We start from the raw sequence: 26,709 nt of genomic DNA, 5'->3' as shown, positions 1-26,709 counted from the left end.
TTATATATATTTTTCTTGCGGTTGTTGTTTCGGTAATTTATACAATGTGTCATGCACATTTATAAATTAACCGGTTAACTTTTATACAACGTGTCATACACGTTTATAAATTAACCAATGTTTTTGCTTGTTATTTTTACATAACATTTATAATTTAATTATAACATGTATAATTAATTATAACCATCTTATCATTGATCATAACCAATTTATAATCAATCGAAATAAGATTCTCCGATTAACTCCTATATGGTGTGACCCAATAGGATCTGTGTTATGTTGGTAAATAGAGTTAAAACCGTTTTAACTTCTATAATCATGGGTGGCGTCTGGCAACACATCATGACCATCCAATTACACAGATGATGCTGTACTGTACAATATCACGATCCAGTAAACAATTTACTTGTGTCTGTTCTTCTGTCTCATAGCTATCAGATCAGTTTCAAGGTAGATGTGTGTCATCCTTGCTAACTGAATCTTTTCTTGATCTTGAGCAGATTATCAAATATAATTACTCTTGTAATTATACCGCTAGCAGATAATCTAACTCTATCAAGGGGCCCAGTGATGCTATAGCTCGTATAGAGATACGAGGGACAAATAGTATTCTTGGTAAACTATCACTTCCTCAGCTAAGCTATATATATCGAAATGCTACCGTTATGACTGCTTTTTACGGACAGCGTTAGATAACACTCACACATATATATTTCTTAGTGGGAACGATAAATACCTCATACTGTAGAACGTGACACTGAATGAAAACATAAATGACACGAACACAATTCTATTTAATGTTTCATTCGGGGTCTGTCAAATACCATGTTTCTAGAACATGTATCTATGTGATTAAAATGACATCTCGTGTCAGGTGGTTTGTAAAACTTAACCATCTTTTAATCCACATACTAACCTTATAGCGGTAATTAGTGTTCCTGCTAATTACCTTGGTTAGTGACCTTTTAAGATTAAGAGTATATATCATCTATATTATGGAGTTTCACAATTTCAGTCATGAACTCGAAATGATCCATAAATTCAATAATACTCAAGGCAACAAAATGATATTAATCATCCAATTCATGAACAAAGCTTTATGATAAATTATCGTATTATCGACTTCTAGATTATTACAAACTAACAATTAAGCCACTTTGAAAATCGCCGATCCGGTGGTCCAGAAATTTTTACTGTTTTTACTGTTCATTCGGATTTTTAGATTTTCAAAGTGGCTTAATAAATAGTAAAAAAAATTCCAAAAAATATAAAATTTGGTCTCCAAGCACATTTCAATATGGAAATCATGTTGAGCAGTTCGGATCGACGTTTTGAACTTTGAAAATGGAGATATTGCGTGAAGTAGAAATACATTTTACTTCGCAACTCACCGTAGCTCATCTCTTATTTACACAGTTTGATAATTAATTGGAAGTAGAATTGGGTGTTCTTGAGTTCACCAAAGTCCTTTGTGAACTCAACTCTAAACTTATTGGATTAGCTTCAAACGATGAATCTGAACTGTTGAAATCAATCTATCTTACGAGTGATGCGTGCATATGCAAACATTTTAATTTTTAGAATTAATTTGTATGGAGTCGAGTGGTAAAAAAATATTCAAAAAATGAATACATTAAAATTAATTTATAAATATTTTAATGTTGACCGCTTGACTTTATACTAAATTAATTCGAAATTTTAAAATTTTCACAAGAAAATGCATTACTCATAAGGTAGATGCGTTTCAATAGTTCAAATTTGTTAATTAAAGCCAATCCGATATATTTTAGAATTGAATACACAAAACAACTTAGTGAACTTATCTACTTATTTATCGGAGCTATAATAACCATGGTTACTATGCACATAAATAAATAATTCATGAATATTCACTTACACGAGTGGAGCCGCGTTGGAAATTTGGAATAGAGACGGTCAATAACTACTTCCGAATTTAGTTTCTGATATTAAAAACTGATCATAAACTTTTCTATGTATATTAGTTTTTGCTTATTTTAAAATTTTTGAAGTGAGAGGTGGAGGTCTAGTTTATTAATTTTTTTGAACTTCTGTTTATATTATAAAGGTTTCTCACTTTGTGGGTTATCTTTCACATATACCTTTGTCAACCTTTATCTATTTCAAAATTTAACTTTATACAGTTTAGTATTCAATTTTTATCTGCTTCTGAACTAATTTCTGCTTACGTCCTTATTCACAGTTCCGAGTAAATATCTCTTTAGTATCTGAAGATGTAGATATTTCAGGCTTTCAGCCGAATCAAATTCGATTCGGTATCTATTTAAAATTTTTGTTTTCAAATTGAAACTCACCTCACGACTTGGATCTCATTTTACTGGGTCAGAATCGTCAGAAATTGCACTGGATCTGAATTTTACAGCCCCTCGCCCCATCCGACCGTTTGTTACTTTGTTAACTAACGGCTTGAGCTCATCACTGCCCGCTTACCACATAAACTAGACGACTCCGAAAAAAAAACTAGACGACTCAGAAAAAAGAAATCGAAGAGCGATGAGGTGTGCTTCAGCTGGGAGTAAAGCGGCCTTTGCTACGGCGCTTCCTTCCCTGCGCACTAGGCTCGGTCGTACCATTCGCTGTTCCTCCTCATCCCCTTCCACCGCTGTCGTTTCTTCTCATCCTACCACCTCTGGTAAACTCTCTCTCTCTCTCTCTCTCTCTCTCTCTCTCCTTTTCTCCCATTCGGGCGTGGTTCTGGAAAAAGACTTGATGGCTCTGGGAGGTAAGAGAGCCAGTGAAAGATGGAGAGAGAACTTACATAATGGGGATTGTTATGTACCAGGACTGCACATGAATAGATATTGTGCGCATCAGTGCTCACTTAATTAATTCATTATTGCGATGTCTAACTAGCTCTTGATGCTTTTCATGACATGAGAAAGCAAAAACAATTGTAGTTGTAATAGTATTTCTTGAACTACGGTGTATTAAACTAGAAGGCGTCCTAGAGGTACCCGAGTGGAAAAGTGCAGGAATATTATTAGAATTTGAGATTGAATTGAAAGCCAAATAATTTCATTGTTTGATTGATTTTTCGTTACAGTGCTTACAAGGGTTTATGTAGGTTACTTAGCCATCATGATATTTCCTAATTATTCTACTTGCTGTTAGACTTTCCTATTACACAAAATCTAATCCGGCATATTGATCCTAATTGATTGGATATTAATGTGATTGATGATATAATCTTGGAAGTTAATATCGGTAAGATTGCATAGCATATGCAGCTAAGTGTCTCTAGCTTTTGTGTCTCCAAGTCTTGCATAATCTTCAACAAATATTATATATAAATTGTATGATAATTTCAAAGGTGAAAGATGCGTTGCTCACTTCCTCAGTACATGTGTTACGTTATGATTCCAATTGCTATTTGGGCCCAATGAGTCACGTATCTTACTTATATGTACTATGTAGAGTGAGGCTAGCATGTGTTATGCTCACCAAGAGAGCTTGGTATAACTACAAAATCTATTGGATTGGCTTCAGACAACAAATCCAAATCATTGAATTGATCTACTTCACCGTGCAAAATTTTGAAATTTTCGAATTTATTTTAGTACAAGTCAAGTGCTAAAAAAAAGGAAGGTTTATAAGTTATTTTAATGCATTTATTTTTCATCATTTTTTTACCGCTAGACTTTGTACTAAATGAATCCGAAAATTTCAAAACTTTGCATGTACACGCATCACTTGTGAAGTAAATTAGTTTGAACGGTTTGGATTCGTAGTTTGAAGCCAATCCAATAGATTTTGAAGTTATGCTCCTTGGTGAGCATAGCACACGCTAGCCTTAATCTACTATGTAATTTAGACTCTTGATGAGAGAGAAAATTAGAAAATTCAGTTTACTCCTTTGAGTGTCTCTTGTTCTCTCTCCTCTCTTCTTCCTCTTCGCACCCAAATCCTAAGAACATTTCTAATTTAATTTGCAACTGTATATCTGTATTGTAGTCGAACGAAGTGCATGATAACCCTCTAACTGGTTTGGATTCACTTAATCAATATTTGCCTATATTTTTGCCCATTTATTCTTGTTGACTAAACATAGTTTGGTCAAAATTGCAGATCATGCTCCGTTTATAAAGGATGTTGCCGCTACTAGACCTCCTGACCATCTTCAGTGCTTATTAGACATGCTCCAAGCTAAAGGTACATTAGCTCGTCATGTATTTGCTATTTTTTATGTGTTGGAAGGTTCATCTTTCAATGTAACCAATATAAGCAACATATTTTGCAATAAGGGGAGATGTTTCTTAATCCCACCACATGATAGGAAGTAGAAAGTTTTGAATTATTATCTAGTCTAAATTTTTTTATAATTGTAATAATTAATTTTGTTTTCTCTATATGTAACAGGTGAAAACATTGTTTCCCCTGGAGCAAAAAAAGGATTGGTTCCTCTCATCATCCCTCTGTCAGAAAGCCCATCAGGTTTCATGCCCATATGATGCCTTTAAATTTCAAACAAAAAAGAAAACAAATCTCTATTTGCATTTTTGTGATTTCTGTTTTCCTGGGAACTTGCATTGAAGCACATGTAAGTTTACCTCTTGTATTATTTTTTTTTTATTTGCATTAATTAAAAAGCCCTACTACGGTCAAAACAGCCGACATATACAGCAGCCATTGTTTATGGGGTAAGTTCTGTTGAACAATATTACAATCCTTGATTTTACTACTACACTGGAGAAGTGGATAGTCTGATTTGGAGCTCACCAAACCCAATGCATTCATATTTTTCTCTACAAGTTCTTTTGATGCGATATTAGGCACTTTTACTTTTGCAGGCACTTTAACATCCTTACTGAGATGGCCAACAGCTCCACCTGAGTAATTCCTTTTACTTTTCTCTTCTCTAATTTGATTATTCTGATTATCCTTTATTTTTCACAAGCTGCATGTATTAACTAAGATTTTCAGTTGTGCCTTTGATTAGGATGGAAATGCCAGTTGTGGAAGTACACAAGCATGGGCTTTGGCTTTTGGCAAAAAATGTAAGATGCAAATATCTTGGTTAATGATACATTAGGGCTGTAATTCTTTTGCACGAGCAATTAACAAGTATCCATGTGATCTAGTTAGTTTACAAATACTCTATTGCAATAGAGACAAGCTGTAAACAATAAAACAAAATCTTGCTATTGTCCCACTGGGGGCTTCATTAGTTAGTAGAAGCACCAGTCATTATTTCAAAGAATGATCAATCATTTTGCTAGTGCGTTATGAATTTGTGCACTTCTATGCAATTTATTGAATGCAGAGCATCTTTTGGTGGTCCTTTGACGTGTATGTAATGGTAACTCCAATAACCATTCGGTTGCTTCACTCAACTATACTTGTAAATATGACTACTGTAGGTAGACCAGTACATCCATAAACTCCTTGTGGAAGCAGATGTGGACAATTTAGAAATTGGTGATAGGCTATGGGATGCTTCTGGCGAAGCAGGTAGACAGCTTTACAAAAAGGGCGATGCTAAAGAGGCAGGTGCTTCTGGCTTAGATGTGTATCTTTTGAAAAATGTAAGTACTGCTATGACCTTTGGAAATTCTAATGAGTTTGTACCTAGGATTGGGGTACATAATGGTACTCTTTGTCAATTATACCGAGTATTTGTTTGTTGCGTCTTCAATAAACACCTGGTGTGTTCAATTGCAACTGACACAGTGTCTACTTTATATAAATTGGGTGTTTGCACATAACATTCAAATACTTAAACGAGGGTGGATCTTTTAAAGGTGCTGCAGGCTTAACTTTTTTTCCTTTCATCCACAACTAAATGAATTACTACCAATTTTAGGAAATTAATGATCAGCGTAATAGTATATTCTTGACCTGATTTTAGTTAAAGTTTATTGAGGTTTTTTTTGTAGAAACAAGTACTTTTCAGAGAGGCATAATTGTCAACTTTTAATGTGGCATGCCTTTATTATTTCATCAATTTAGTAGTTTTGTCTTATCAGCAAAATGTCAAATATTATTCTTCTTTATTACAAGAATAAAATATTTTGGATACTACTTGAAAATGTTTCAAATTGGGGTTTGATTCGCAAAATTTCTACATGTTTCTAGTACATAGGAGCACTAGACAGAATGTCTAGATTTCACCATTTATGTTCAGCCTCTCTTTTGCCTTTTGATAAAATAATAATAAAGTCACTAATAACCATTAGACAGGTCATTGAAAGACATGATGTTGATATTTGATTCCAGGTCGGTCTTTTTCCTGATGTTATAGAGAGGAAAGTCGCTCGTCACTTCGAGAATGGAGATCAAGTATGATTCAGATTTCCAACAGTTTTCTTTTCAAGTAAATCCAATATGCTCTTTCTTTGTCAGTTCTTCAAGTGTAACTCGTCTACATTTCCTGTCTATTCTAATACAGGTTTCTGCACTGATCACTGGGGAATTCTACGCCAGAAATCAGTTCCCAGGATTTGGTCGACCTTATGTGTGCTATGCAGAAATTCTTTTGAAGTTCGTAGTCTTTCTGCTGCATTTTCCTTTTTGAGTAGTTGGCCTAGTAATTCAATATTTAGGCACTTTTATTGTAATGGTCACAATCTCACCTGCCTGATAACACTATAAATCATCACTGATGTACAAGGTGGTATCCATAGTTCTAATATACCCTGATGCTTTGCATTTGGAATTGATTCTTAAACAGGGTGGGCCGCAAAAATGAAGCCAAGGATTCAGCTCGAGTGGCTCTAAAGTCACCATGGTGGACACTCGGTTCTAGATACCAAGTATAGCAGAAGTTCTATATATGTGCATTGTATTTTATTTTATTTATTGCTTTTTTTCTGGACATAAATGGGGTTCTTCTTTGTCTCTCAATTCCGGTGAGCACAGGAGGTTGCTGAACTTGCTCAGTGGGAAGACGAGCAGATTGACTTCCTCCAGGAGAAGGTATCTGAAGAGGGAAAGCGTGAAGATATCAAGAAAGGAAAAGCTCCAGAACAGGTACATTGATCATAGTTGCAATTCAGTCCTCATAACTATATGCCAAGTACAAGTACAAAGAACACTGACAAATTACAAGCCATTGTTGATTTTTGTTCGAAGCCATCTGAAAATCATCAACACCCAGGCCATGAGAGAAGATACCCTGTGTTGGCTTTCCTTTATGTTGAGAAAGGTTACCATCTTCCAAGAAAGCTGAGATATTTAGCAATAAACATTCTTGTTTGATCCCTTATTAAATCAGTATCTTAACCTTTCTGTATCTCTTATTAGCCTGAATTCTTTCTATACACCTGTTAGCCTGAATCTAGTATATCTCTGTCACTTCACACATTTGATTTAGTGACTTGATAACCAGGAAAATGACACTTTTTAGGCTGTCGGTACAAGACATACATGATGTATTTAGTGAGGACAAACAGCTGTTGGATCTCTTATTTAATGGCTTAACAAACATTGGTGTATAACAATGTCAAAGATAAGAAGAATGAAAATTGAAGTATTTTGTTCCATATCATCAAATGAAAATAATACTGAACTATTTGGATTTGAAGAAAAGTAAAAAAAAAAAAAAAAAAAAAAAAAAAAAAAAAAAAAAATAGAGCAATAATTATGTTTGCTCTGTATTACCGGGTAATATCAATCGTAACCCGATTTGATCAATTGACAGGTTGCTCTTGACGAGGCTGCTTTTTTAATGGATTTAGCATCAGTGGAAGGCACATGGGATGACGCTATAGAACGAATAGCAGAATGTTACCGGGAGGCCGGGCTTCAAGACATGGCTAGATTTATTGCATACCGTGATTGAACATTTTGATTGCGATTTGTAGAGACCACAGTGAATATCTTTTGGAAAATAAAGAAAAACCCATAGTTTTGTTCCTCATCTAGAATGTAACCGTTACACAGCAATTTTTGTATTCATGCTCCAGCTTGAATGGACCTCAGAATTTCTTTTTCTATTATGTCGTTCTATAATGTTTCGAGTTCAAAACTTTAAAAAGGTTTTACTTCTTGTCTCTGTGTACTGTGCTTCCTTTTGGCTCCGGTCGATCCATTTGAAACAGGACTGGAACTGGAGAGTAGCTCTACGAGTTGAGGCTCTGTTTAGTCCCGAACAACTTGAATAAGAATTTTTTTTCTTATGTGAAACCTTATTGATTTAACCTAACTTTCATTTTTCGAGCAAGTATTGAGTTTGCTAATTGATGCTTGGGAAAAACGTTATAGGAATCCAGCAGCAATGTGTTCCATCTTAAGATGAAACTTGCAATAAAATCATCATCACGTGTTATTTAATGTGTGCACCCAGAGATGTTATTACCCTGCAACAGATGACTTGAGAGTTGGCTCGATAGGTTCAATCACCATCCGATCCGCTATAAGATTTGGGCGTTCTTCTTTACAATTTGGGCGTGTCTATTTCAATTTTCGTGCATATAGATCTTGAAGCGGATGAGATGGTCATGAAGCTCATTGGACTCAAAAATAGGTCCGATGAATATCCGACCTACTCCCTTCTCGAAACAGACCCTACAATAAAAATTCGAGTTACTTTAGGGATCCAAACTCTCCACGGATTTACCGTTCAGCAAAACGAAATTAAAACGGTTTCAGTTTGAACAGTGTCGTTCCGTGAAAATCTAACAGGTTCGACAAAATCCAAATTGAAAACAAACAAGAATTGCGGAAGACTTTCATTAAATATTTTGATAATCCCGCAGCCCATCTCCTTACGAACACGAGGCCCGTTAAGATTTGGCGCCGGCGCGAAGCCCACTGACCCAACCGAGTTAATCGGAGTCGTCCGCTTAAACGGGGAAGGGTGTTTCGTAAAAAAAAGAAAACTGCCCGCGGGAAGCGGGTTAAAAATATTAGATCGGTTAGCCTCAATTTAGAGGCCTTCTCTGACGTGGCTGCGTTGCATGCGTATAATATACGGGATTCATCCTTTTATTTTTATTTTTTTCTTTTCTATTCTATTCCGACACCGCTCTCTCTCTCTCTCTCTCTCTCTCTCTCTCTCCCTTCATTAGAATCTGTCTATTATTTTTCTTAGCGGACACCTCATCATCACATCCATCAGACCATCACAGAAAAGGAAAACAAGAGGGACGAGAGGAGAAGCGAGAAAGATACCAACAAGAAAAGCAATCCCACCTTTTTAGAGTTTTAAGACTTAAGACTTACATTAATTGTTGACTAAAAATCTCTAATCCGAACCAAACTCCAGATGGATTGTACAATCGGACTGTCATAGCGTCTCTAGTTGGACAACTATCTCGTTTTCATATAGCAAATAGGTGAGAAATAGATCATCCGATTGATACTTTCTCTTGTTGATTTTGCCCGATCTGATTGGGGAAGGATGGATCTTTGATGCTTTTTGGGTTCTTTGTTTTTTCTCTGAATTTTTTGTGTTTGCTTTGGCTGGGCAATCGGTGCTCAGAATTATCTTGTTGATATTTATTTGAGTGGTTCAAAAGATGAATTTGCTTTTCCGGGTTTGTATTTATTCCAGGAATTTGTGCGTTTGAGGTTGAAGCGATCTTTTTAGTGCTCTCATTTGTTGGGTTTCAGTATTTGGGATGAATCTAGTGGTATTAATTTGATTTTGGATCGATCAGACTCTATTGAAATTTCGTGTGGGTAAAGGAAAAGAAGACTTTAATCCTCAACTGGGATGCTTTTTTTTTTTCCTTGAATCGAGGAACTTTACTTTTTAGTTGATCAATACTGTTCTTCAACTTATTTTTCTTGCCTATTTGATCTTAGATTCCTTTTGCAATCCCAAATTGTTTAATCAGATCCTTCTCCTTAATTAAAATCCAACTCTGAATATCTGACGGCACTTCTTAGATTAATATCCAAGACAAATTGAGGCGAATTTTATTAAAATCATTTAATATTTTTCTGTTGGTTCCTTCGTGATAACCTGTATTCCTTTCTGATCTAGGAAAATATTACTTTTGGTTGTATTGTTTCCAAAGAAGCTAGTCATTCTATTTCTGAGAACACAAAAAGTTAGATGCATGAAATAGCAACTCCTTTACAATTAAGTTGTTTGGAGTAAGGTTTGCTAGCTAAAGTAACTAACCTAGAAATAAAACTAAACTACACAGCCCACTAAATCTATTCATAATACTATTATAAATGTCGTGTTGCAGATTCCATCTAGTTGAACTAGCTCCTCTTTCTCAAGCTTAAGATGGATGCCACTACAAGTGAGGCCACACCTTCGATCCCATTACACCTAATCATAGACGAGCCTCTCTCTCTTGTCTCTCCCTTGCAACAGACATATCAAAGGTCACAGCGCCATTGCTTCGGCGAATCAACTCCTGGCGAATTCCCACTGGCTGCGAGCCCCTCCATAGTTCTCCATGTGCTCACCTCGTGCAATTTAAACCCTGAAGATCTTGCACATCTCGAGGCAAGTGTTTTTTTTCTTAAATAACCTACTTCTAGAATTGATAATGCAGCTGATAGAATTTTGTGGTTGTACCAGGCAACATGTACATTTTTCAGGAAGCCGGCCAATTTTGCGCCTGATTTCCAGCTTTCCATATCAGAGCTAGCTGCACTTGATATGTGTGAGAAAAGGGCTATTTTTAAACCAATGGGAGATGAAGAGAGGCAAGTATTGAAACAGAGGTGCGGTGGCAGTTGGAAGCTGGTGCTTAGGTACATTCTGGCTGGAGAGGCATGTAGGAGAGAGAAGTCTCAGGCAATTGCGGGCCCCGGACACAGCATTGCCGTGACATCTGGTGGGGCCGTGTATACTTTTGGCTCAAACAACTCAGGGCAGCTAGGGCATGGCACTCTGGAGGAGGAATGGAGGCCTCGTCTTATTAGGTGCTTGTTAAACAATGATGGTCGTGTACCATACCGATCTGTACCTGTGATACTGACCCATGCGGGTTGGATGTGGGTTTAATCTTTCCATTTGGGAGGGATTTCTGTTGCCAATGTAAACATCTGAAACTGCTCCGAGTGTATCATTTTTCTTTTGAGTACTGCACCGTTTTTGGTGTGTATTTTATCCTTTCGGGCCTCTTTTCTTATATAAACTTGTTTCCTTGTTCAGTTGCTTGCGTACAGGTCTTAGCTAAGGGTTATAAATCAAGATACAGAGAAAAAATATTTCCATTTTTTTTATTGATGTTGTACTATATCACTGTACAAGTCAGGTCATGCACAGGGTATACTGGTTAGCATTCCATAAACAAGTCAAAATTTTGTTCTTCTTACAAATGTATCCATCTTGAAATTCCTAGACTTTCTTTTTACTTAAATTTGTGCAGAAAATGATACTAACTCAACTATTGGGATGCTTCCAGTTCGCTGCAGGGTATTAGGATCATACAAGCTGCAGCTGGGGCTGGCAGAAGCATACTGATAAGTGACACTGGTAAAGTGTATGCATTCGGGAAAGACTCATTCGGGGAGGCAGAATATGGGGCCCAGGGGTCAAAAGCGGTGACAAAACCTCAGATGGTTGAATCCTTGAAAGATGTGTTTATCGTGCAGGCGGCAATAGGAAACTTTTTCACAGCAGTGCTTTCCAGGGAGGGGCGTGTGTACACCTTCTCATGGGGTAACGACACGAAATTGGGGCACCAGACTGAGCCAAATGATGTGGAGCCACACCCACTTCTGGGCCCACTTGAGAATATTCCTGTCGTGCAGATTGCCGCTGGTTACTGTTATCTCCTTGCACTGACGTGCCAGCCAAGCGGCATGTAATTGCTCTTTTCTCTCTTGGTGCATCTTTTTTGATGGGTGGCTTTGTTGGAGTTTATTTTCTTTTTTGGGGGGGCTCCATTGCAGGGAGTGGCTTCACAGTCTGGTACTCCTTGGTTTGATATGTACATTTGTTATGACACATCTTCAGGGGATCTTCATGCAGAAGTCAGATGATGACTGCTCATCAAATTTCAGATAATTTTAAACTTACTTTTTAAGGAACATCCACCAAAACAAATAAAAATAAAAAATATTTAATATTTAATATGGGGAGCCAAATAAATGTGGCCAAAGACACATTAATGTACAAGCAGAAACCTCAGCATGCTATAACAGCCTCGAAACTACTCCGTACTGTAATGCACTTGAATAAAAAATTCTGATATTCTTTTAAAATATTGACACATAGGTCGGTGTACTCAGTGGGTTGTGGATTAGGAGGGAAGCTTGGGCATGGATCAAGAACAGATGAGAAGTATCCTAGACTTATTGAGCGGTTTCAGCAGCTTAACTTGCAGCCAACTGTAGTTGCTGCAGGAGCCTGGCATGCAGCTGTGGTAGGAAAGGATGGGAGGGTGTGCACATGGGGATGGGGCCGGTACGGTTGCTTGGGACATGGAAACGAAGAGTGTGAGTCAGCACCCAAGGTGGTGGAGTCCTTGAGCAATATCAAGGCAGTGCATGTTGCGACTGGCGATTACACAACCTTTGTCGTGTCTGAAGAAGGGGATGTTTATTCATTCGGTTGTGGTGAGTCATCCAGCCTCGGCCACTCTATTGCACAGGAGGGAGAGGTTTGTCTGCTCTCAAATTTGATGTTTACTGCTATAGTTCTATTTGTATTTTATGTTTTGCCATCATCCTTTTTGTTATCATGATTACGATTATTTCCTTTAGCTGGAATATACTGATATGGTAATTTTGATTTAACACTGCGCCAAGGACAAAATTCTCCTCAGAAGAAAAACCAACTAAGTACAAGGAAATTAAAATGTTTCTCATGTTTGGCTTGTAGTGGTCATGACTCATGATATACAATTGACCTGTGTGACACTAGCTTGACTGTTGTGATGCTGTCTGTATCCTATTTTAGGAGAATAGACACAATAATGTGGTGACACCTCAGCTGGTTACCTCGCTGAAGAGAACCAATGAAAAAGTGGTACAAATAAGCCTCACTAACTCTATCTACTGGAATGCACATACTTTCGCTCTCACCGACTCGGGCAAACTGTACGCATTTGGGGCCGGTGACAAGGGACAGCTTGGCATCGAGCTTGTAGGCCAGCAGACTGAGAGAGGACATCCAGAGCGCGTTGACCTTGACCTCAGTTGATTGATCTCTTAATTGCATAGATTTCCTTTAATCTGTCTAATGGCATGGCTTTGTTCATTCCTTGTTTATTATTATGGTTATTATCTATATACTTGCTTCTCTTTAGCTAGAAATGGAAGCGTCTGATGTTCATGTTATCTTATATTAAAATTCATGTTAATATGTAAATAGTAGGGAGGAGTCGGTACCAGTGTAGGTCCTGGAATTCACTTAATGTGAAGCAGCAGTTGTTAATTTGGAAACATAGGAAACTGACATGTTATATGCTTTCTGTGAATATTGTGTGTATGTTAGTGCAATATAACTCTATTTCATTAACTGATAACAGCTATTTTAAATTACATTCTTCGTATGATGCCTCAAGAGCAACACGTCAATTATTCTTATGTTCCTTCAAAGTCAGGGACTAAGAGGTCAAAAAGGTTCCTAATAGGATGTTCAGGATGACAGCTTCAGATTTTAGCACGTGCTTTAAATAGTTTGGTTTGCAATGTGCCAGATCCATCTAATTTAGACACGGACTTCCAAATATCATTGTTCTCGTTTTGTTATTTGAGTTGGAAATGCTTTAATTCCACGCCAATTTCACAACAACAGCAACATTAGAATGGTTGTAAAAAACTAAGTATCAAAGCAGAAAAATTATGTGCACAATACAAGCACTAGTTAATATAGCGATTTGGGTTGCATATATATATATACTTTTTAATTTAGTTATTGTTCCTTAGGGCATAATCTATGCAAGAAATGGAAGACACTAAATTAAATGTTTATCTTCTTAGTGAAAATTTCGGATCAATTAGTTTCCCTTTGCATTCATAGGATTATTTCTTACACCATGTTGGGTCTCTGGGGAAGCAAGAGATTATAAAACTTATCCTTCAAGAAGAAACTACGGCCTTTGCTGTCAACTGGCCTTTTCCAGCTACACCATCCCCCGCTTACAATTTTCTTCAGATCATCACTGCCCGTATAATGGGGATCAAGAATGAGGAAAGCACACTCCCCGGTAACATCATTGTACTCAACTCCTAAAAGAGTGTAGGCCAACACACCCCCACCTGCATAATTCATTAATTTAACTCTCAGAGTTACAAATCCAGTAAACACCCCTTATTTTCATCAAAATGCAAATGAAACTTGTGTATTTTTCTCAAATTTGCAACTAGTTGCAGCCTTTTTTGGTTTTATGGCAAATAATACCCAAACATGTTAGTAAGGTAAAATCCGCAATGAACATGGAAACCAACATTAGAATTTACCTTCCTGGATAATCTATCAATTTGGTTTAGTAAATAATTGAAGGCCATTATTAGGGAATAAAAGGCATTCTTGTGAAAATTTCACAAAACAGAACTACCAACCACGCCAATGCAATGAATGGATGGTATCCGCTACTAACAGAAACTTGGTATTTTATGCCAACATGAATGATAATGGTGCAACTTGCAGCAGGAGTAAAATATATAATTATGAATTCCTGAACATGTTTTATAATGTAGCAAAAGAAAAAGAGCTACCTATCATTATAGGTGTTCCCTGTGTCTGGAAGTGGAAGGAAAGTTCTCGGCATTTCTCAGGAAGCTCATCACCAGATCTCACATTAATAATCTTGCAACTAACCTGTTAGAAAACCCAATGCATTGTACTATCGCGTTGTTCATTAAGTTATCATACATGTTGCCTTCCTAGTTGAACTAACCAGTTCAACAAAAGTTTTGGTTCAGGTGATATAAAAGCTCAGAGGGATTGTATATTTATTCAAAGTTTTGGTTCAGGTGATATAAAAGCTCAGAAGGATTGTATATTTATTCATCACAACAGAAATTCAGTACAGTTGATATGAAAAAAGTGAGGAGCCTCTGGTCATTCTGTTTAAAGGTACCTTGATTTTAATGTGCTGAAGTTATTTACATATAAGCAAAAAAAGCTAGTGGTTAACTGCAAGACATGAGGCATCTTGTACTCATGACTTACAAAATTATATTTGCACCACAGAAATGTAGACCAGCGGATGTCATAAGCACATATAAAGGCAATAGAAAACATTCTTGAATGTTGCCAAAACCATATATGAGAACAGAAAGTTTAGATCAAGTAAAGGACTTACACCGAGGAGTTTATCAAGAACAAAGCTGAGCTCAATAGCTCCAATCCATTCACGTGATCCGATGAAAGATGGATCCTTGTCACCGATCTCAACAAGTGCTTGTTGAATCTCCCTGGTAAAGGGGAAATCAGTGTTCAACAAGTGCAACTATTCCATGCAGTCAGCACTAATTAAATACACATCTATATATAGAGTTACCAGAAAAGCACAATACCATACCGGTGTGAAGGGACATCAATTGCTGTGTATTGTTGAAGTCTATACCAAGATATGATTGTTTGTAGAGAACGATAAGCACATCCCCAACCCTGTACATTGGTCCAACCATCATCAGAAAAAAAAAAAAACAAACAAAGCTTCCAGTTATTAGATATCATAATATGAACAAATCATTTTTTGTAGGGTTTTCTTTTCTTGTGCTCAATTTTCGCACCTTTTTTTCTCGAGATGATCTTATATTAAATTCAATATCAAATCAGCCCCACCAAGATGCCAAAAAACTTACGTTGTCATCCACACCATCTTGCAAATAATGGTAATACTCATATGAGCCCTCAATCAAAGATAAATCACCTCCAGACACTACAAAAGCCAAACATTAATAACATCAGTTAAACTAAGGATGTTTGGACAGCAAATGCAGACATATATCTCAATATCACACATATAAAGACTGCATTGTTTTGTAACAGTATATACCAGAACCAACTAAGATTTTCCTTTTTTCTTATTTTGCTAACTGAGGTCGTTGAGGTTTCTTAAAAAATCTGAGGTCGTAATAGAATTAAGGAATAATTGAGGCTCAAGTATTCAGTCAATTACACCAAGAGGGTTTTGAAGTGATAACTCACCACCACTAGTAGGAACTTCAAAGTGTACATTTCTGAGCAATGAAGAAGATCCTGCAATTTTCATCTAGAGATTAAAATGGGGGCAAATTACTTATTTTATCCCTGCAAAACCTCAAACTGTGATTACACTCGGGAAAAGGTGACAAATGAAGCATACCCTTTCCCAATTGCACTCACTGAATTGCCCAAACTGCACCTCTATCAATAGAAAAGGGAGATGTGACGTATAGTTTGGATATATTTGAATAAATAAAAAATGGAGGAACATGACCTATGTTTGCAATAATTTGGAAGAGGATAGATGATATTTCATGTTTTGCAGGGAAATATTCCAAGTTCAGTAAGTGCAAAAAGACTGCTCCATGAAACTAGGAAAAGGGGATTCTACCATCTTTTGGTGCCTTACCATCTCTTGTCCCCTTGCCCCCTCTTTTATCCTTCAGGTCAAAACATAGAGCATTTGCTATGCGCATTAGAGGTCGGTCCAAAGGTAAACCCAGTCGCAAGTGAAGAGATTTCCTTAATTCACCTATATGTGAAGTTAATTCTTATATCTCAGATTTTTTTTTTAAAAAGGAGAAAAAAAATTAATATTGCACTACTACAGAAGTTTTAAAGGTCTTGGTCAGGCTTTATTAGGGGGTTTATGAACCGATATGAGAAAGAGCACAACACAAATAAAGTATTGTCGCAAAACTAGAGGTGGCAACATCTGAGTTAACCAGCAAAAACTTCCCACACTGAGCTAAATACGGAACCCAATACAAACCTACTAAAAGAAATTGTTTAAAATTCACTTGAACTATATTTGATCTGATCCAAATCTAATTAAAAAGTCTGGTGCCATCACAATAACCTTGTACCTTGTTTTTCTTCCATCTCTCCATATTTTAGATCATAAATTGCTGTTATAGGAATCAAAAGCCCACTAGGAAGGAAGTGGTATGGACAAAGCTGGAAATGACCAAAAAGAAAAGTCAACAACTCATTAACAAGATGGTAACTAAGCATTCTGAGATCAATTTTCTACCTCATTTTGGCTGCTTGAAGTTTCAAGGTTACTGGCATAAGCCATAGCCTTTAGCTGTCCAATTAATCCTGGAATAACAATTTCTGATATAGTGGTAGCTATATCAAAGTCTTGTGAAGTGTAGCAGAGTATATCTAGCCTCAAGCTGATTGTAGAGAACCTTGTTTGTTTTGTTGCTGAAGAAAGAAATATAATTCAGAAACTAAATTGACCGCACTTTGTTACCAAATAAGATTTAGAGCATCAATTGGATTCTATTACGAAATATATAACATTTCACAAACCCTAAAAACAAATTATGGCTGAAGTACCTTATACTTACGACTTATTAGAATGCATTACAGTAAAATATTCAAAGTTAATAATCTAGTGCTATTTCAGGAGTATTAGCTTAATAAAATTAAATATGTCATATGAGAAGATGAATGAAACTTTATGCCATGTAACATGCATGTAGTTTGAAAACACGGAAAAAAATAGTCAAATTTTATAAGGACCTCTAGAAACTTCTCACCTGCAAGATACTCTATGGCAGGAAAGCCAGGTTTTTGTTCACTCCTAGATGGGTTAGTCAGGATGGCCACACGGATTGCATCTACATTCTAATAGAAAAGTAAGTAATATTAACAATGAATTTATATACAAATTTAATACAAATAAAAAGCTAATTCAGCTGTTCATAAAAAAAGATATTAACAAAGGAATTTTTTTATAGAACGTGAAGAAAAACAATCAAACACATAATAGGAAAAAAAATACCATAATAGTCAATAATAGTGAACAATAATTCTAGGAAAAAAAGATATAGACGAGCCATTTTACAGAAAACATCTTCACAGGGAATTTGAAGCTACCTCTCTGGTGGTGGGAACTTTGGGCCCTTTTCTCGATGAAAAATGCGAACAAGGTAGAGGTTTTGCATCAACACAATCTAAATCCTTGCCATGAACGACACTACATTGCTTGTCAGAGTTTGTATCGCCAGACTCAACTAGGTACACGGTACATGGATCTTTAAGTCCAACAATAGCACGCTTGGCAAGTGCAGAAACAGTAGTTTCCAAATCTATGAAAAAAAAGAGGAAAAAGACAAAAGCTCAGGGAATTTCTTACCAAGCACGGAACAAATATTTGAGCACTGTAAGGATTAATATAAGGTCTTTGGAACAAGACTTAAAAGTAAATACAGCAGAAGACCTAAATAGTTAATTCCGGAAGATGGGACTAATTTGGACACAAGTACCCACCCACCCAATTCTATTGTCCTTTCTTTCCCTCATCGCCTTTTCCATAAATGAATGTTGATGCTACCTAGCAAAGGAACCACATCTGTACCCAAACAAAGGTTAGAAAAAACATTATTTAGGCCTATTCCGAAATGCATAGTCCCCCCCCCCCCCCGCCCCCCCCCCCAACCAAAAAATAAATAAATAGTGCCAACCTCTAAAAAGAACAAGAAATATTTTTACCTAATTTCTCATACAAAGGAGCATAAAGAGGAAGCTTCAGCACCAGCTGGCACCTCATTAGGCAACCCTTATCCCACAAAATGTTTTCTGGGTTGTCTTCATATAAAACAGATTCTACTTCTGCAACCGTAGAATTAGCAGAAACAAAAAATTGAATTTCACTTGACTCTGCATCAGTAAAAGCTGCCACCATCGAGTGGCTTGCTTTGTCACCATAAAGGCATGATCTCAGTTTATGAGAGGCTTCTATTGCTTTGTTAGCATCCTCTTTTCGGTTTTGACTTCCAACAAAAAGTGCTCCAATTATATCAAATCCTCTCAATAATAGGATCCTAATATCATCTGTCCAAATGAAAGACAGGAAGAGCAAATTTAAGATGATAAAATTTGTGAAAAAATAGAAAAAAATGGGAAAGTGTAAAACAATTAGAAAAATGATCTCCAATATCGGTAAGTTTAACTTCTAATTCTTCAAGGCCCGAGAATTTTATAACCTGCTTACTTCATTATACAAATAGAAAAAGAAATTGCATAAGTCCTCCTTTACATTATTTTGCAAAAGAACCAAAACCTGTATCATTAGATTGGTCTTTAAAAACATGCATTTCCCTTCTACAAGTGGCAATGCTATGAGAAAATGATGGCACTAGCCATTAGAAAAGACAAATCGCTGGCTTTTTTTTAACCAATGCTAAGCTTCAGAATATTCATGGTACATTTACAAGCAATTTTATTTCCATAGGCCAAATTGTCCGATTTATAAATTATGAGAAGGATGGCCTTTTACAACTTCTTTATAAGTTAAAAAACTTGTTTGCAAATTTTCCCAGTAGAAAATTTGCACTTTAGAAGAATATATAGAAACATAATCAGGTGAGACAATCTGCCAGCAACGGTTGCATGCACCTCTTTACCAGAATTCTGCCAGTGGTTGTATACCAGTATAAGCAAACGGCTATAAGCAAGCCAACTTACAATGCAGAATTCTGAAATAGCAACGTACACATATCGGCCCTAAAGGATTATCCACTTCCCCTTCTAATTCTACAAGTTTTGCAAATCTAGTATTGGTTCCTCAAGATTTCATTTCATGTCACTTTGGTCACTACTGTAAAACTTCTAATCATACAAAAATGAACACAGATCCTACTTAACATTGATGTGATTTCATTAAAAGATCCAATCTAATCATTCCATGTCAGCAATGCTAGCGTTGTTTTCCCAATTTTAGCCAAAATGAAGAAAGTGATAAAACTTATTCAAATCGGAATCTTCAGGGACCAAAATGGGAACTCCAAAACTTTAAGAACTAAAACAGAAACGGGTAACACTCGAGGCAGGCTGCCAAATTGTGTAATTTAAAACCGAAATAATACTTCATATTGGGAAGACGACCTGCTTCTTTGGAGAAATCAGGTGAGAAGGGATCGGCGGGGAGAGTGTGGAGGCAGCGGAAGGAAGCAACTATTGTCAAGGGGGAAATGAAGCGAGGCGACCCTATAAGCCATCGGATCCCCAAGGACGGATTGGATGCGAGCAGAGCCCTCTTGGAGCATAGAATACGGACAGTGCACCGCCGATCGTCAGCCTCCATTGTTTCTCCCCAAATAACAGCTAACAGCACACTTCTTATTTCTTAACCACCCTGCTCTCTCTCTTTCTCTACCACTATAATTATTCTCGATCTCGATTCTCGAGTACTCTGGAGTCGGCGCGCCGGGGGTTTTCTTAACGGTTTGAAAGCAAAACACACCCGAATGCGGAGTTATGTAGGCCGACACCTCTAGCATTGAGACAAGTTCTCCGCATCCTCTGGGCTCTGGCCCAATGGGCTGCTTCTTGTAGGAATCAATTGATCCAAACCTGAAAAGTTCAGCGTGGAGAGGAAAAATGTGCAAATCCGACACGAATTTGAATCCGAATATGAATCCGACTTTTAAACCTCTTCAAACCCGGACTCGCTTGTGTGGTTGGCTGGTGGCTTGGCTCGCGGATAGGATGGCGCGTCAGTTATCAGACAAAATGGCGTCACAAAAATTTCCCACTGGGAAAATATGGCGTCGCCTGGACTTCTTCCAAAAGCTCTAATCTCCTCTCCGGTTCCCTCAGCCAGAGCTTCGCTAACCCCTTTCCGATCCCAATCTCAACTGGAAGCGAGCAGTAAAACGAGAAATAGCATTTCTAAATTTCTTCCTTCGCTCCCTTTCCTCTCTATCACAAATCGAAGTAAAGCAACTCGACGCAAGTTCAGTAGTGTAATTCGTGCTTCGTCTGCGCCCCTTCCTGCTGCTCTTCTCTTTGACTGTGATGGCGTGCTTGTTGACACCGAAAAGGATGGGCACCGAATTTCCTTCAATGACACCTTTGCTGAGGTTTTATTTTTTTATTATTACTCTTATTATGATTTAATTATACTGAACTAGTGATTTATAGTATGCATATCATGTCTTGACTTTATTTTTCTTTTCGTTTACAGATGGAATTGGGTGTCACTTGGGATGTTGAACTTTATGGTGAGCTGCTAAAGATTGGTGGTGGCAAAGAGAGGTTAGTCTATCCTTGCTTGATTTCTATGCAGAATTTCCAGAACTTAAAGCAGATATAAATTTTTTTTAAGGTTAGTCAGCAAGGTGCTGCTAACAATTTAAATATAAAACAAAAGGTTTTTTACAAATAAAGCAGATATTATTTAGGGGACGAATTAAAAGAATGGTTTGAGTTTTAATTCGGATTAAATCAGGTCTGGGTTTTTTTCAGGTTTCGGTCAAATTCACATCTAAAGGTCGTTTGGGTTGGACCAACTTGCATTGTGGGTTATCTGGAACTTTCTGAATGACAAGTCTCCTGCTTCAATTCAAGTTGTAGGCCATTTTTGTGTATTTTGTCCAGTTTTTTGGTTTAACTTCTGACTTATGATTGTTATCTCAGACTTGTTTAAGAGTTGCATTTAACTGGGTACCTGGTTTGAATAAGGCATTATTGATGCCTGCGGGTTAGATTCAATTTTTGTCAGGTCAGTTTTGGCTCTTAGATCAGTTGGATTTCGTTTATTTTGAATTTAAGCCAGATCATTCAGGTTTGGATGAGTTCAGTTTTTTTGTTGCATCGGGATTGGGTCATTTGACTTCTCAAATTTTCTGGGCTAGGGGTTTTCAGCTGAGACAGATCAGATCGTTTTTTTTTGGGGTTGGGTCAAACTTTGTCAGATGTCAGTCAAATAACTCTTTAAATAATCTTGGCTCTTCTATCGAACTAGGATGACGGCATATTTCAACAAGACAGCATGGCCAGCTAAAGCACCAAAGACCGATGAAGAAAGAAAAAAATTCATTGCTTCTCTCCACAAAAGGAAGACCGAATTGTTCATGGCACTTATTGAAAAGAGATTGCTCCCTCTTCGACCTGGTGTTCAACGGTCATACTTTTTAAGTCTATTTATTTATATATAATTCACTTAATACCAATGCACAGTGTTTAGCTTATTTTGTTGAAAGATTTTTCATAAATCCAGGCTTCCAAATGTTGAAGATACATAGTCATTTTGTGAGGTCTGACAATGGTCCAAGATTTTACCCAGAAAATTGTTCAATGCAAGTTTCTTTGAATTTCAGAATTATAGATGAAGCTTTGTCAAAGGATGTGAAAGTTGCAGTATGCAGTACTTCCAATGAGAAGGCGGTATGAACTACTCAGACTATTGTTTTCAACAATATTTTGAAACTGATAACTGGTGTTGTAGATGTGCTTCATAGCTAATACTAATATTTGCAGTATCTTCTTATTTCCAGGTTTCGGCTATAGTCTCCAATTTGTTAGGTCCCGAACGAGCAGAGAAAATAACCATCTTTGCTGGGGATGTCGTTCCTCGTAAAAAACCTGACCCGGTAAAGATTTGATGTTCCTTCTTTAGATTATATGAAAACCTACTAGTGAACTCGGCTGGTGCTACCAATTTTGTAATAAAAAAGATGTCAATATTGAACATGAACACAATTAATGTTTTCAGAATTCTCTTAATGCCCTACTTTTTTTTCATTGAATGTTCTCTTCTTCTTTTCGACATATCTTGTGTGGTAGCAGCTGGAGTAATCTTTCTTCCTGACACCACTGTCATGCTATTTTATATTTCTTTTTGATTATTTTTTGGCAGGCTATATACTTACTAGCGGCTAGTACTCTTGGAGTTGATCCTTCTAGGTAATGCTTGAAATATCAACAGCTACTTTTTACAACAACATCAACAGTTACAAATACTGCGTCATGCATCTCACATTATATGAAAATGAACTTGGTTACCAAACAAATTGATTGAAATTTTGTGTTATCGTCTTGTATGCAAACTATCATACTACTAGCATGAAAAGGTATGAATTATACATAAAACGGTATCAATATTTATCCACAGTTGATCTTTTATGCAGACATAATACTTGTGAAATTAGCACTTGATGTACATAAGATGTCGTGGGACTGTTTTATAGTGTATGTATTCTGTTTATGTTTGTAGGTAATTATAGTGTATGTATTTATTTGTATCCTTCTTCTTTTCTTGTTTCTAGCTGTGTGGTAGTAGAGGACAGTGCCATAGGACTAGCTGCTGCTAAAGCTGCTGGTATGAAGTGCATTGTAACAAAAAGCGGGTAAGAATTCTCTTTGCAGTTACTTTAGTTGGTTGTTTTGCAAATTATCCCCCAACATTTAATACTCTTGTATCTAGCAACAAACATATTTTTTATGTTTTCAACTTAATAATATAGTGATAAAGACTAATGATTAGAATTGATGAAGTCAAGCATGTATGATTGTCATGCGAACTTCAAACAGAATCTAAAAAAGTAAATATGTTTTGGCTCGATTGTTGTTTAATTTAGGATTTTCAAAAGGCAGTATTTTCAACACAAAGGAAGAAATAATTTAAGGTTCGAACCCAGTGGGGCTGATTTGTATTACTAGGTTAGGTACCTTTCATGGTGGTACCAGTAAACACCAGCTTGCAAAGTATCAAATTTGCAATTTGAAGATATTTTACTGGTTTGGTTCATTCCATGCAATTCCAATAATAGTTCTGTTTCACTGCAAAAATATTTATCACATCACATGTTTCTGCAGGTACACTGCTGAAGAAGACTTTGTAAACGCTGACGCTGTATTTGATTGCATTGGTGATCCTCCTGAGATCCGATTTGATTTGGGATTTTGCACTGATCTCCTACAGAAACAATATGTCAGCTGAAACAAAGTCTACAGATAAAATCAAACTGTGCACTGTACAAGATAGTTTAATACATACGTGTATATGATGATAATATGAACAGTTGCAAAAGAGTATGAATTGGAAAACTAACTATCATAAGATGCACTTTGCTTGTGCCTTTTTTTCACAAAAGATAAATAAAAAAAGATAAAGATGCGAGTCTGATTGAGATATAGGCCCTTTTCTTTATTTTTGTGTGCTACAAGTCTTTAGATGTCAAATTTTAGACGTTGCCTGTTTATTAGCATAATAACGCTCAAGAGCTCATTTTATGGCGCCGAAGTTTTTATAGGTATAACGAGGTTTCATGTTTATCCGTACCGAGCATTTACATAAAATCAAACAAAGATCTAAAAAGGGCGGACCGCATCCCTTCAAGACTCATTTTATGAATGTTTTTTTGTCATGACTGTTTGATTAGAGTCAAGTGAAATCGAAGGAAAGTGAATATTTCATATGGCTAAACAATGGGAATCTTTACAAATTACCGTCTTCGGAAAGTTCCAAATAAAATGTTATTTCTGTGTAATTATATATTAACAAAATATTCTTATGGAGTTCTTATCTTCCTCCCTCATATTTCTTCTCATCAGTTTTAACGTCTCTCTCTCTCTTTTATATACTATAGAGTGAGCTGTCCATTGTGTTCAGCGTTAGAAGTAATCATTACTTGTTTATTAGACTTTAATAAGCACATATTTTTAAAAAAAAATGTAATTAAGACGATATCTTTTATTTTGACAAACAAATAACAATTTTTTCTGTTAGACAACACATATTGAATAAGGTAAGAGATATATATATCGGATAAGAGGGTCGAACATGTTATCATATTTTTAAGATTTTTGTTTATTATCATCGCGGCAAATAAGAGGGGAGAGAGGAAGAGACAAATATAGAAGATGAAAAGGCGTCAAAACTGATGAAATTAAATATGATATAAGAGTGGAGGGAAATGAGAGTTCCACGAAGATATTTTGTTTGAAAATTTTAGAATTGAATAATTTGTAAATTTTTCCATTAAACAAGGTCTATAGAAAGTGTCAAGATATTAACAGTGTTATTTTGAATTTATACAGATAGTATAATCAAAATAAAAAAAATATAGATATAACACATGCGTAAATAAAATCAAAATAGTATTGTCAGTATTTAGCCACAGAAGGATCCCGTTATGTTCGAACTTGTTGACTTCTTTTCAACTCAAGGATAGTGATAAGCCAGAAATATAATTCGTTTTGTATACTTAGATTAGATATCATTCGTTTTGTAAACATAATTCAGAGGGAGCGTAGAAAATTTGCAACCCAAGCTAAACGTTAATTTCGTAACGTCACTTAAAAGTTAATCGAGCAATGTCTCTAATTGCCGTGAGAATTTAGGATCTCCGTTTCACAGAAAAATCAAATAGATGCATTCCATTGCTAATGTTAATAGTTGATGAAGCATCACCACAAACAATCCTAATGGCCTTTGATTTTTTCCAAGGATCACTTTGGTTTTGTCTTTGGTTGTCCTTTTAATTTCCCAGTTTTTAGGGGTGTGTTTAAGGAATTCACATCCTCCCGGTACTGTAATAGAGAATTTTTTACGATTAGTAGATCTGGACCGTTCTTTTTAATTTGGCATGAATCTCTTTTTTTTGAAAACCGGATAGTAGCTGTCAGGTCAAAAAAATTGGCATGAATCTCAAAGCACAATAGTACTGCCTCCTATGCTAGCCCGAATCTCAAAGCTACTGGAAGTTAATCTCAAACCATAAAGTGAGGAGAATCTTTTACCGTACCTGGGAGGGTATATTTCCGTGTTTAGGAGTGTCAATGGGTATGATACGTTTCGGATGGATAGAAGTATGTTCATATTCTATCTATTAAAAATTAGTTGTATTTATATTCTATTTTTAATTGATTTTATCTTACTCTATTCTAAGATTATTGGATAATGAAACAGTAGCGGACAATTAACGAATAATACTAAAATAATAATTAATTTTATATTTTTTACAAATTGACTATCAAAACTCATTCATTTCACACATATTCAAATACATTACTAATATAAAAATCAAAATACAAATATGTAATCAATTTTAACTTCATTGTTTTTTATCAAAGAAAATTCAAAATACCAATATCTATTTTTCATTTCTTTAACTAAAAAAATTAGACATACAAATAAAACTAATATGTTTTAAACGATTTGAAAATGAAAAATATGCGATATCGGAAATTTAGAAGTTAAAACGAATCTAGTTTATTCATCGGTTTGCTTGTTCTCGAGTTGTCATTTTAAGTCTCTTTCAATGCTATAAAGAGTTAATGAAAAAATTGGAGATGCAATTACATAGAAATGAAATAACGTTGGGCCAATCAAACATTATTATGCTTCTTTTATTGTGTGTTTAATATTTTTATATTATCTATAATTGAAAAGGCATCTATATATTATTTTATTTTATAATTACTTTATATACGAACTAGTTCTTTATATGCACTCTTATCTATTTAGCTAATTAAAAAATATATTTACTCATACAAAAACCCAATGAGCTAATGAAAAAAAAAAAAAAATCCATACTTGCCTTATATATCGAATACGATACGGATCGGATAAACAGTTAAAAAGATGTCATTAACACTCCACCCCCCCCCCCCCCCCCCCCCCCCCCCCCCATCCCTCCCTCCCAAAGTGTGCTCTATAATCCCACCAAAAATTAAAAGATGTACTCATAATCATTCATCTAATAAGAATGTGGTACTTCTAAATTTAAATAATTATGTTAAGCGTGATTATTAAATTTTTTTTTTTATAATATGCTATGTGCACCGCATTGGACAGATACTACAATTAGACTTAGCTAAGGAAGGAATTATACGATGAAAATTAATGAGGGCAGAGGGAAAGG

At 36.1% G+C, this 26,709-nt stretch overlaps 5 protein-coding genes across 8 annotated transcripts in view; 3 read left to right on the top strand and 2 right to left on the bottom strand.

Moving 5' to 3' along the window:
- Nucleotides 1-19,469, bottom strand: part of LOC144553728 (copper transport protein ATX1-like) — a 47,610-nt gene extending 28,141 nt beyond the window's left edge. Inside the window, exon 1 of the mRNA XM_078301934.1 lies at nt 19,465-19,469. The gene's annotated coding sequence lies outside the window, so the exon portion shown is untranslated. The remainder of the gene's footprint in view (nt 1-19,464) is intronic.
- On the top strand, nt 2,435-7,968 carry LOC144553697 (protein IN CHLOROPLAST ATPASE BIOGENESIS, chloroplastic-like). The gene is made up of 11 exons (XM_078301910.1): nt 2,435-2,671; nt 4,105-4,188; nt 4,396-4,470; nt 4,827-4,869; nt 4,976-5,033; nt 5,397-5,561; nt 6,253-6,315; nt 6,425-6,516; nt 6,707-6,788; nt 6,895-7,005; nt 7,676-7,968. The coding sequence occupies exons 1-11, from the start codon at nt 2,533-2,535 to the stop codon at nt 7,814-7,816; spliced, it is 1,053 nt and encodes a 350-aa protein (XP_078158036.1). The 5' UTR covers nt 2,435-2,532; the 3' UTR covers nt 7,817-7,968.
- LOC144553656 (Regulator of chromosome condensation (RCC1) family protein) lies at nt 8,942-13,412 on the top strand. 2 transcript variants are annotated; one of them, XM_078301892.1, is made up of 6 exons: nt 8,942-9,311; nt 10,176-10,441; nt 10,517-10,863; nt 11,349-11,750; nt 12,164-12,548; nt 12,848-13,412. In XM_078301892.1, exons 2-6 carry the CDS (start codon nt 10,217-10,219, stop codon nt 13,088-13,090), a joined length of 1,602 nt encoding a protein of 533 aa, XP_078158018.1. In that variant the 5' UTR covers nt 8,942-9,311; nt 10,176-10,216; the 3' UTR covers nt 13,091-13,412. The 2 variants fall into 2 exon arrangements, with proteins under 2 accessions (XP_078158018.1, XP_078158019.1); XM_078301893.1 differs by having other exon boundaries at nt 8,998-9,311; nt 12,770-12,908.
- Nucleotides 13,793-20,321, bottom strand: LOC144553636 (Peptidase C78, ubiquitin fold modifier-specific peptidase 1/ 2). 3 transcript variants are annotated; one of them, XR_013511420.1, is made up of 13 exons: nt 19,946-20,287; nt 18,551-18,892; nt 17,936-18,147; nt 17,596-17,683; nt 17,082-17,257; nt 16,915-17,005; nt 16,440-16,580; nt 16,052-16,102; nt 15,706-15,782; nt 15,420-15,508; nt 15,201-15,312; nt 14,611-14,738; nt 13,793-14,151 (listed from the first exon to the last, which is right to left on the bottom strand). XR_013511420.1 is itself a non-coding variant. In XM_078301890.1 (13 exons), exons 1-13 carry the CDS (start codon nt 20,142-20,144, stop codon nt 13,922-13,924), a joined length of 1,893 nt encoding a protein of 630 aa, XP_078158016.1. In that variant the 5' UTR covers nt 20,145-20,321; the 3' UTR covers nt 13,793-13,921. The 3 variants fall into 3 exon arrangements, 2 of the variants coding, with proteins under 2 accessions (XP_078158016.1, XP_078158010.1); XM_078301890.1 differs by having other exon boundaries at nt 14,611-14,713; nt 16,458-16,580; nt 19,946-20,321; XM_078301884.1 differs by having other exon boundaries at nt 14,611-14,713.
- Nucleotides 20,322-20,523: 202 nt separating this feature from the next.
- LOC144553708 (Haloacid dehalogenase-like hydrolase (HAD) superfamily protein) lies at nt 20,524-23,967 on the top strand. The gene is made up of 8 exons (XM_078301918.1): nt 20,524-20,922; nt 21,027-21,097; nt 21,807-21,965; nt 22,162-22,228; nt 22,339-22,434; nt 22,701-22,747; nt 23,110-23,190; nt 23,660-23,967. Exons 1-8 carry the CDS (start codon nt 20,605-20,607, stop codon nt 23,781-23,783), a joined length of 963 nt encoding a protein of 320 aa, XP_078158044.1. The 5' UTR covers nt 20,524-20,604; the 3' UTR covers nt 23,784-23,967.
- Nucleotides 23,968-26,709: the final 2,742 nt, after the last annotated feature.

Source organism: Carex rostrata, chromosome 1 (genome assembly GCF_964058835.1).
Source record: "Carex rostrata chromosome 1, lpCarRost1.2, whole genome shotgun sequence".
NCBI classification, from domain to species: Eukaryota; Viridiplantae; Streptophyta; class Magnoliopsida; order Poales; family Cyperaceae; genus Carex; species Carex rostrata.
This window is presented reverse-complemented; position numbering and strand designations above follow the sequence as displayed.

Coding starts and splice junctions, on each gene's coding strand:
- LOC144553656 (XM_078301892.1), top strand. CDS start 10,217: ATGGATGCCACTACAAGTGAGGCCACACCTTCGATCCCATTACACCTA. Junction 10,442..10,516: donor AAGATCTTGCACATCTCGAG/GCAAGTGTTTTT, acceptor TGGTTGTACCAG/GCAACATGTACATTTTTCAG. Junction 11,751..12,163: donor ACGTGCCAGCCAAGCGGCAT/GTAATTGCTCTT, acceptor ATTGACACATAG/GTCGGTGTACTCAGTGGGTT.
- LOC144553708 (XM_078301918.1), top strand. CDS start 20,605: ATGGCGTCGCCTGGACTTCTTCCAAAAGCTCTAATCTCCTCTCCGGTT. Junction 20,923..21,026: donor TCAATGACACCTTTGCTGAG/GTTTTATTTTTT, acceptor TTTCGTTTACAG/ATGGAATTGGGTGTCACTTG. Junction 22,229..22,338: donor GTACTTCCAATGAGAAGGCG/GTATGAACTACT, acceptor TCTTATTTCCAG/GTTTCGGCTATAGTCTCCAA.
- LOC144553697 (XM_078301910.1), top strand. CDS start 2,533: ATGAGGTGTGCTTCAGCTGGGAGTAAAGCGGCCTTTGCTACGGCGCTT. Junction 4,471..4,826: donor TCTGTCAGAAAGCCCATCAG/GTTTCATGCCCA, acceptor TTACTTTTGCAG/GCACTTTAACATCCTTACTG. Junction 7,006..7,675: donor AAGGAAAAGCTCCAGAACAG/GTACATTGATCA, acceptor ATCAATTGACAG/GTTGCTCTTGACGAGGCTGC.
- LOC144553636 (XM_078301884.1), bottom strand. CDS start 20,144: ATGGAGGCTGACGATCGGCGGTGCACTGTCCGTATTCTATGCTCCAAG. Junction 18,148..18,550: donor TCCTTTGTATGAGAAATTAG/GTAAAAATATTT, acceptor TTTTTTTCATAG/ATTTGGAAACTACTGTTTCT. Junction 14,714..15,200: donor TTCTTGATAAACTCCTCGGT/GTAAGTCCTTTA, acceptor GTTTTCTAACAG/GTTAGTTGCAAGATTATTAA.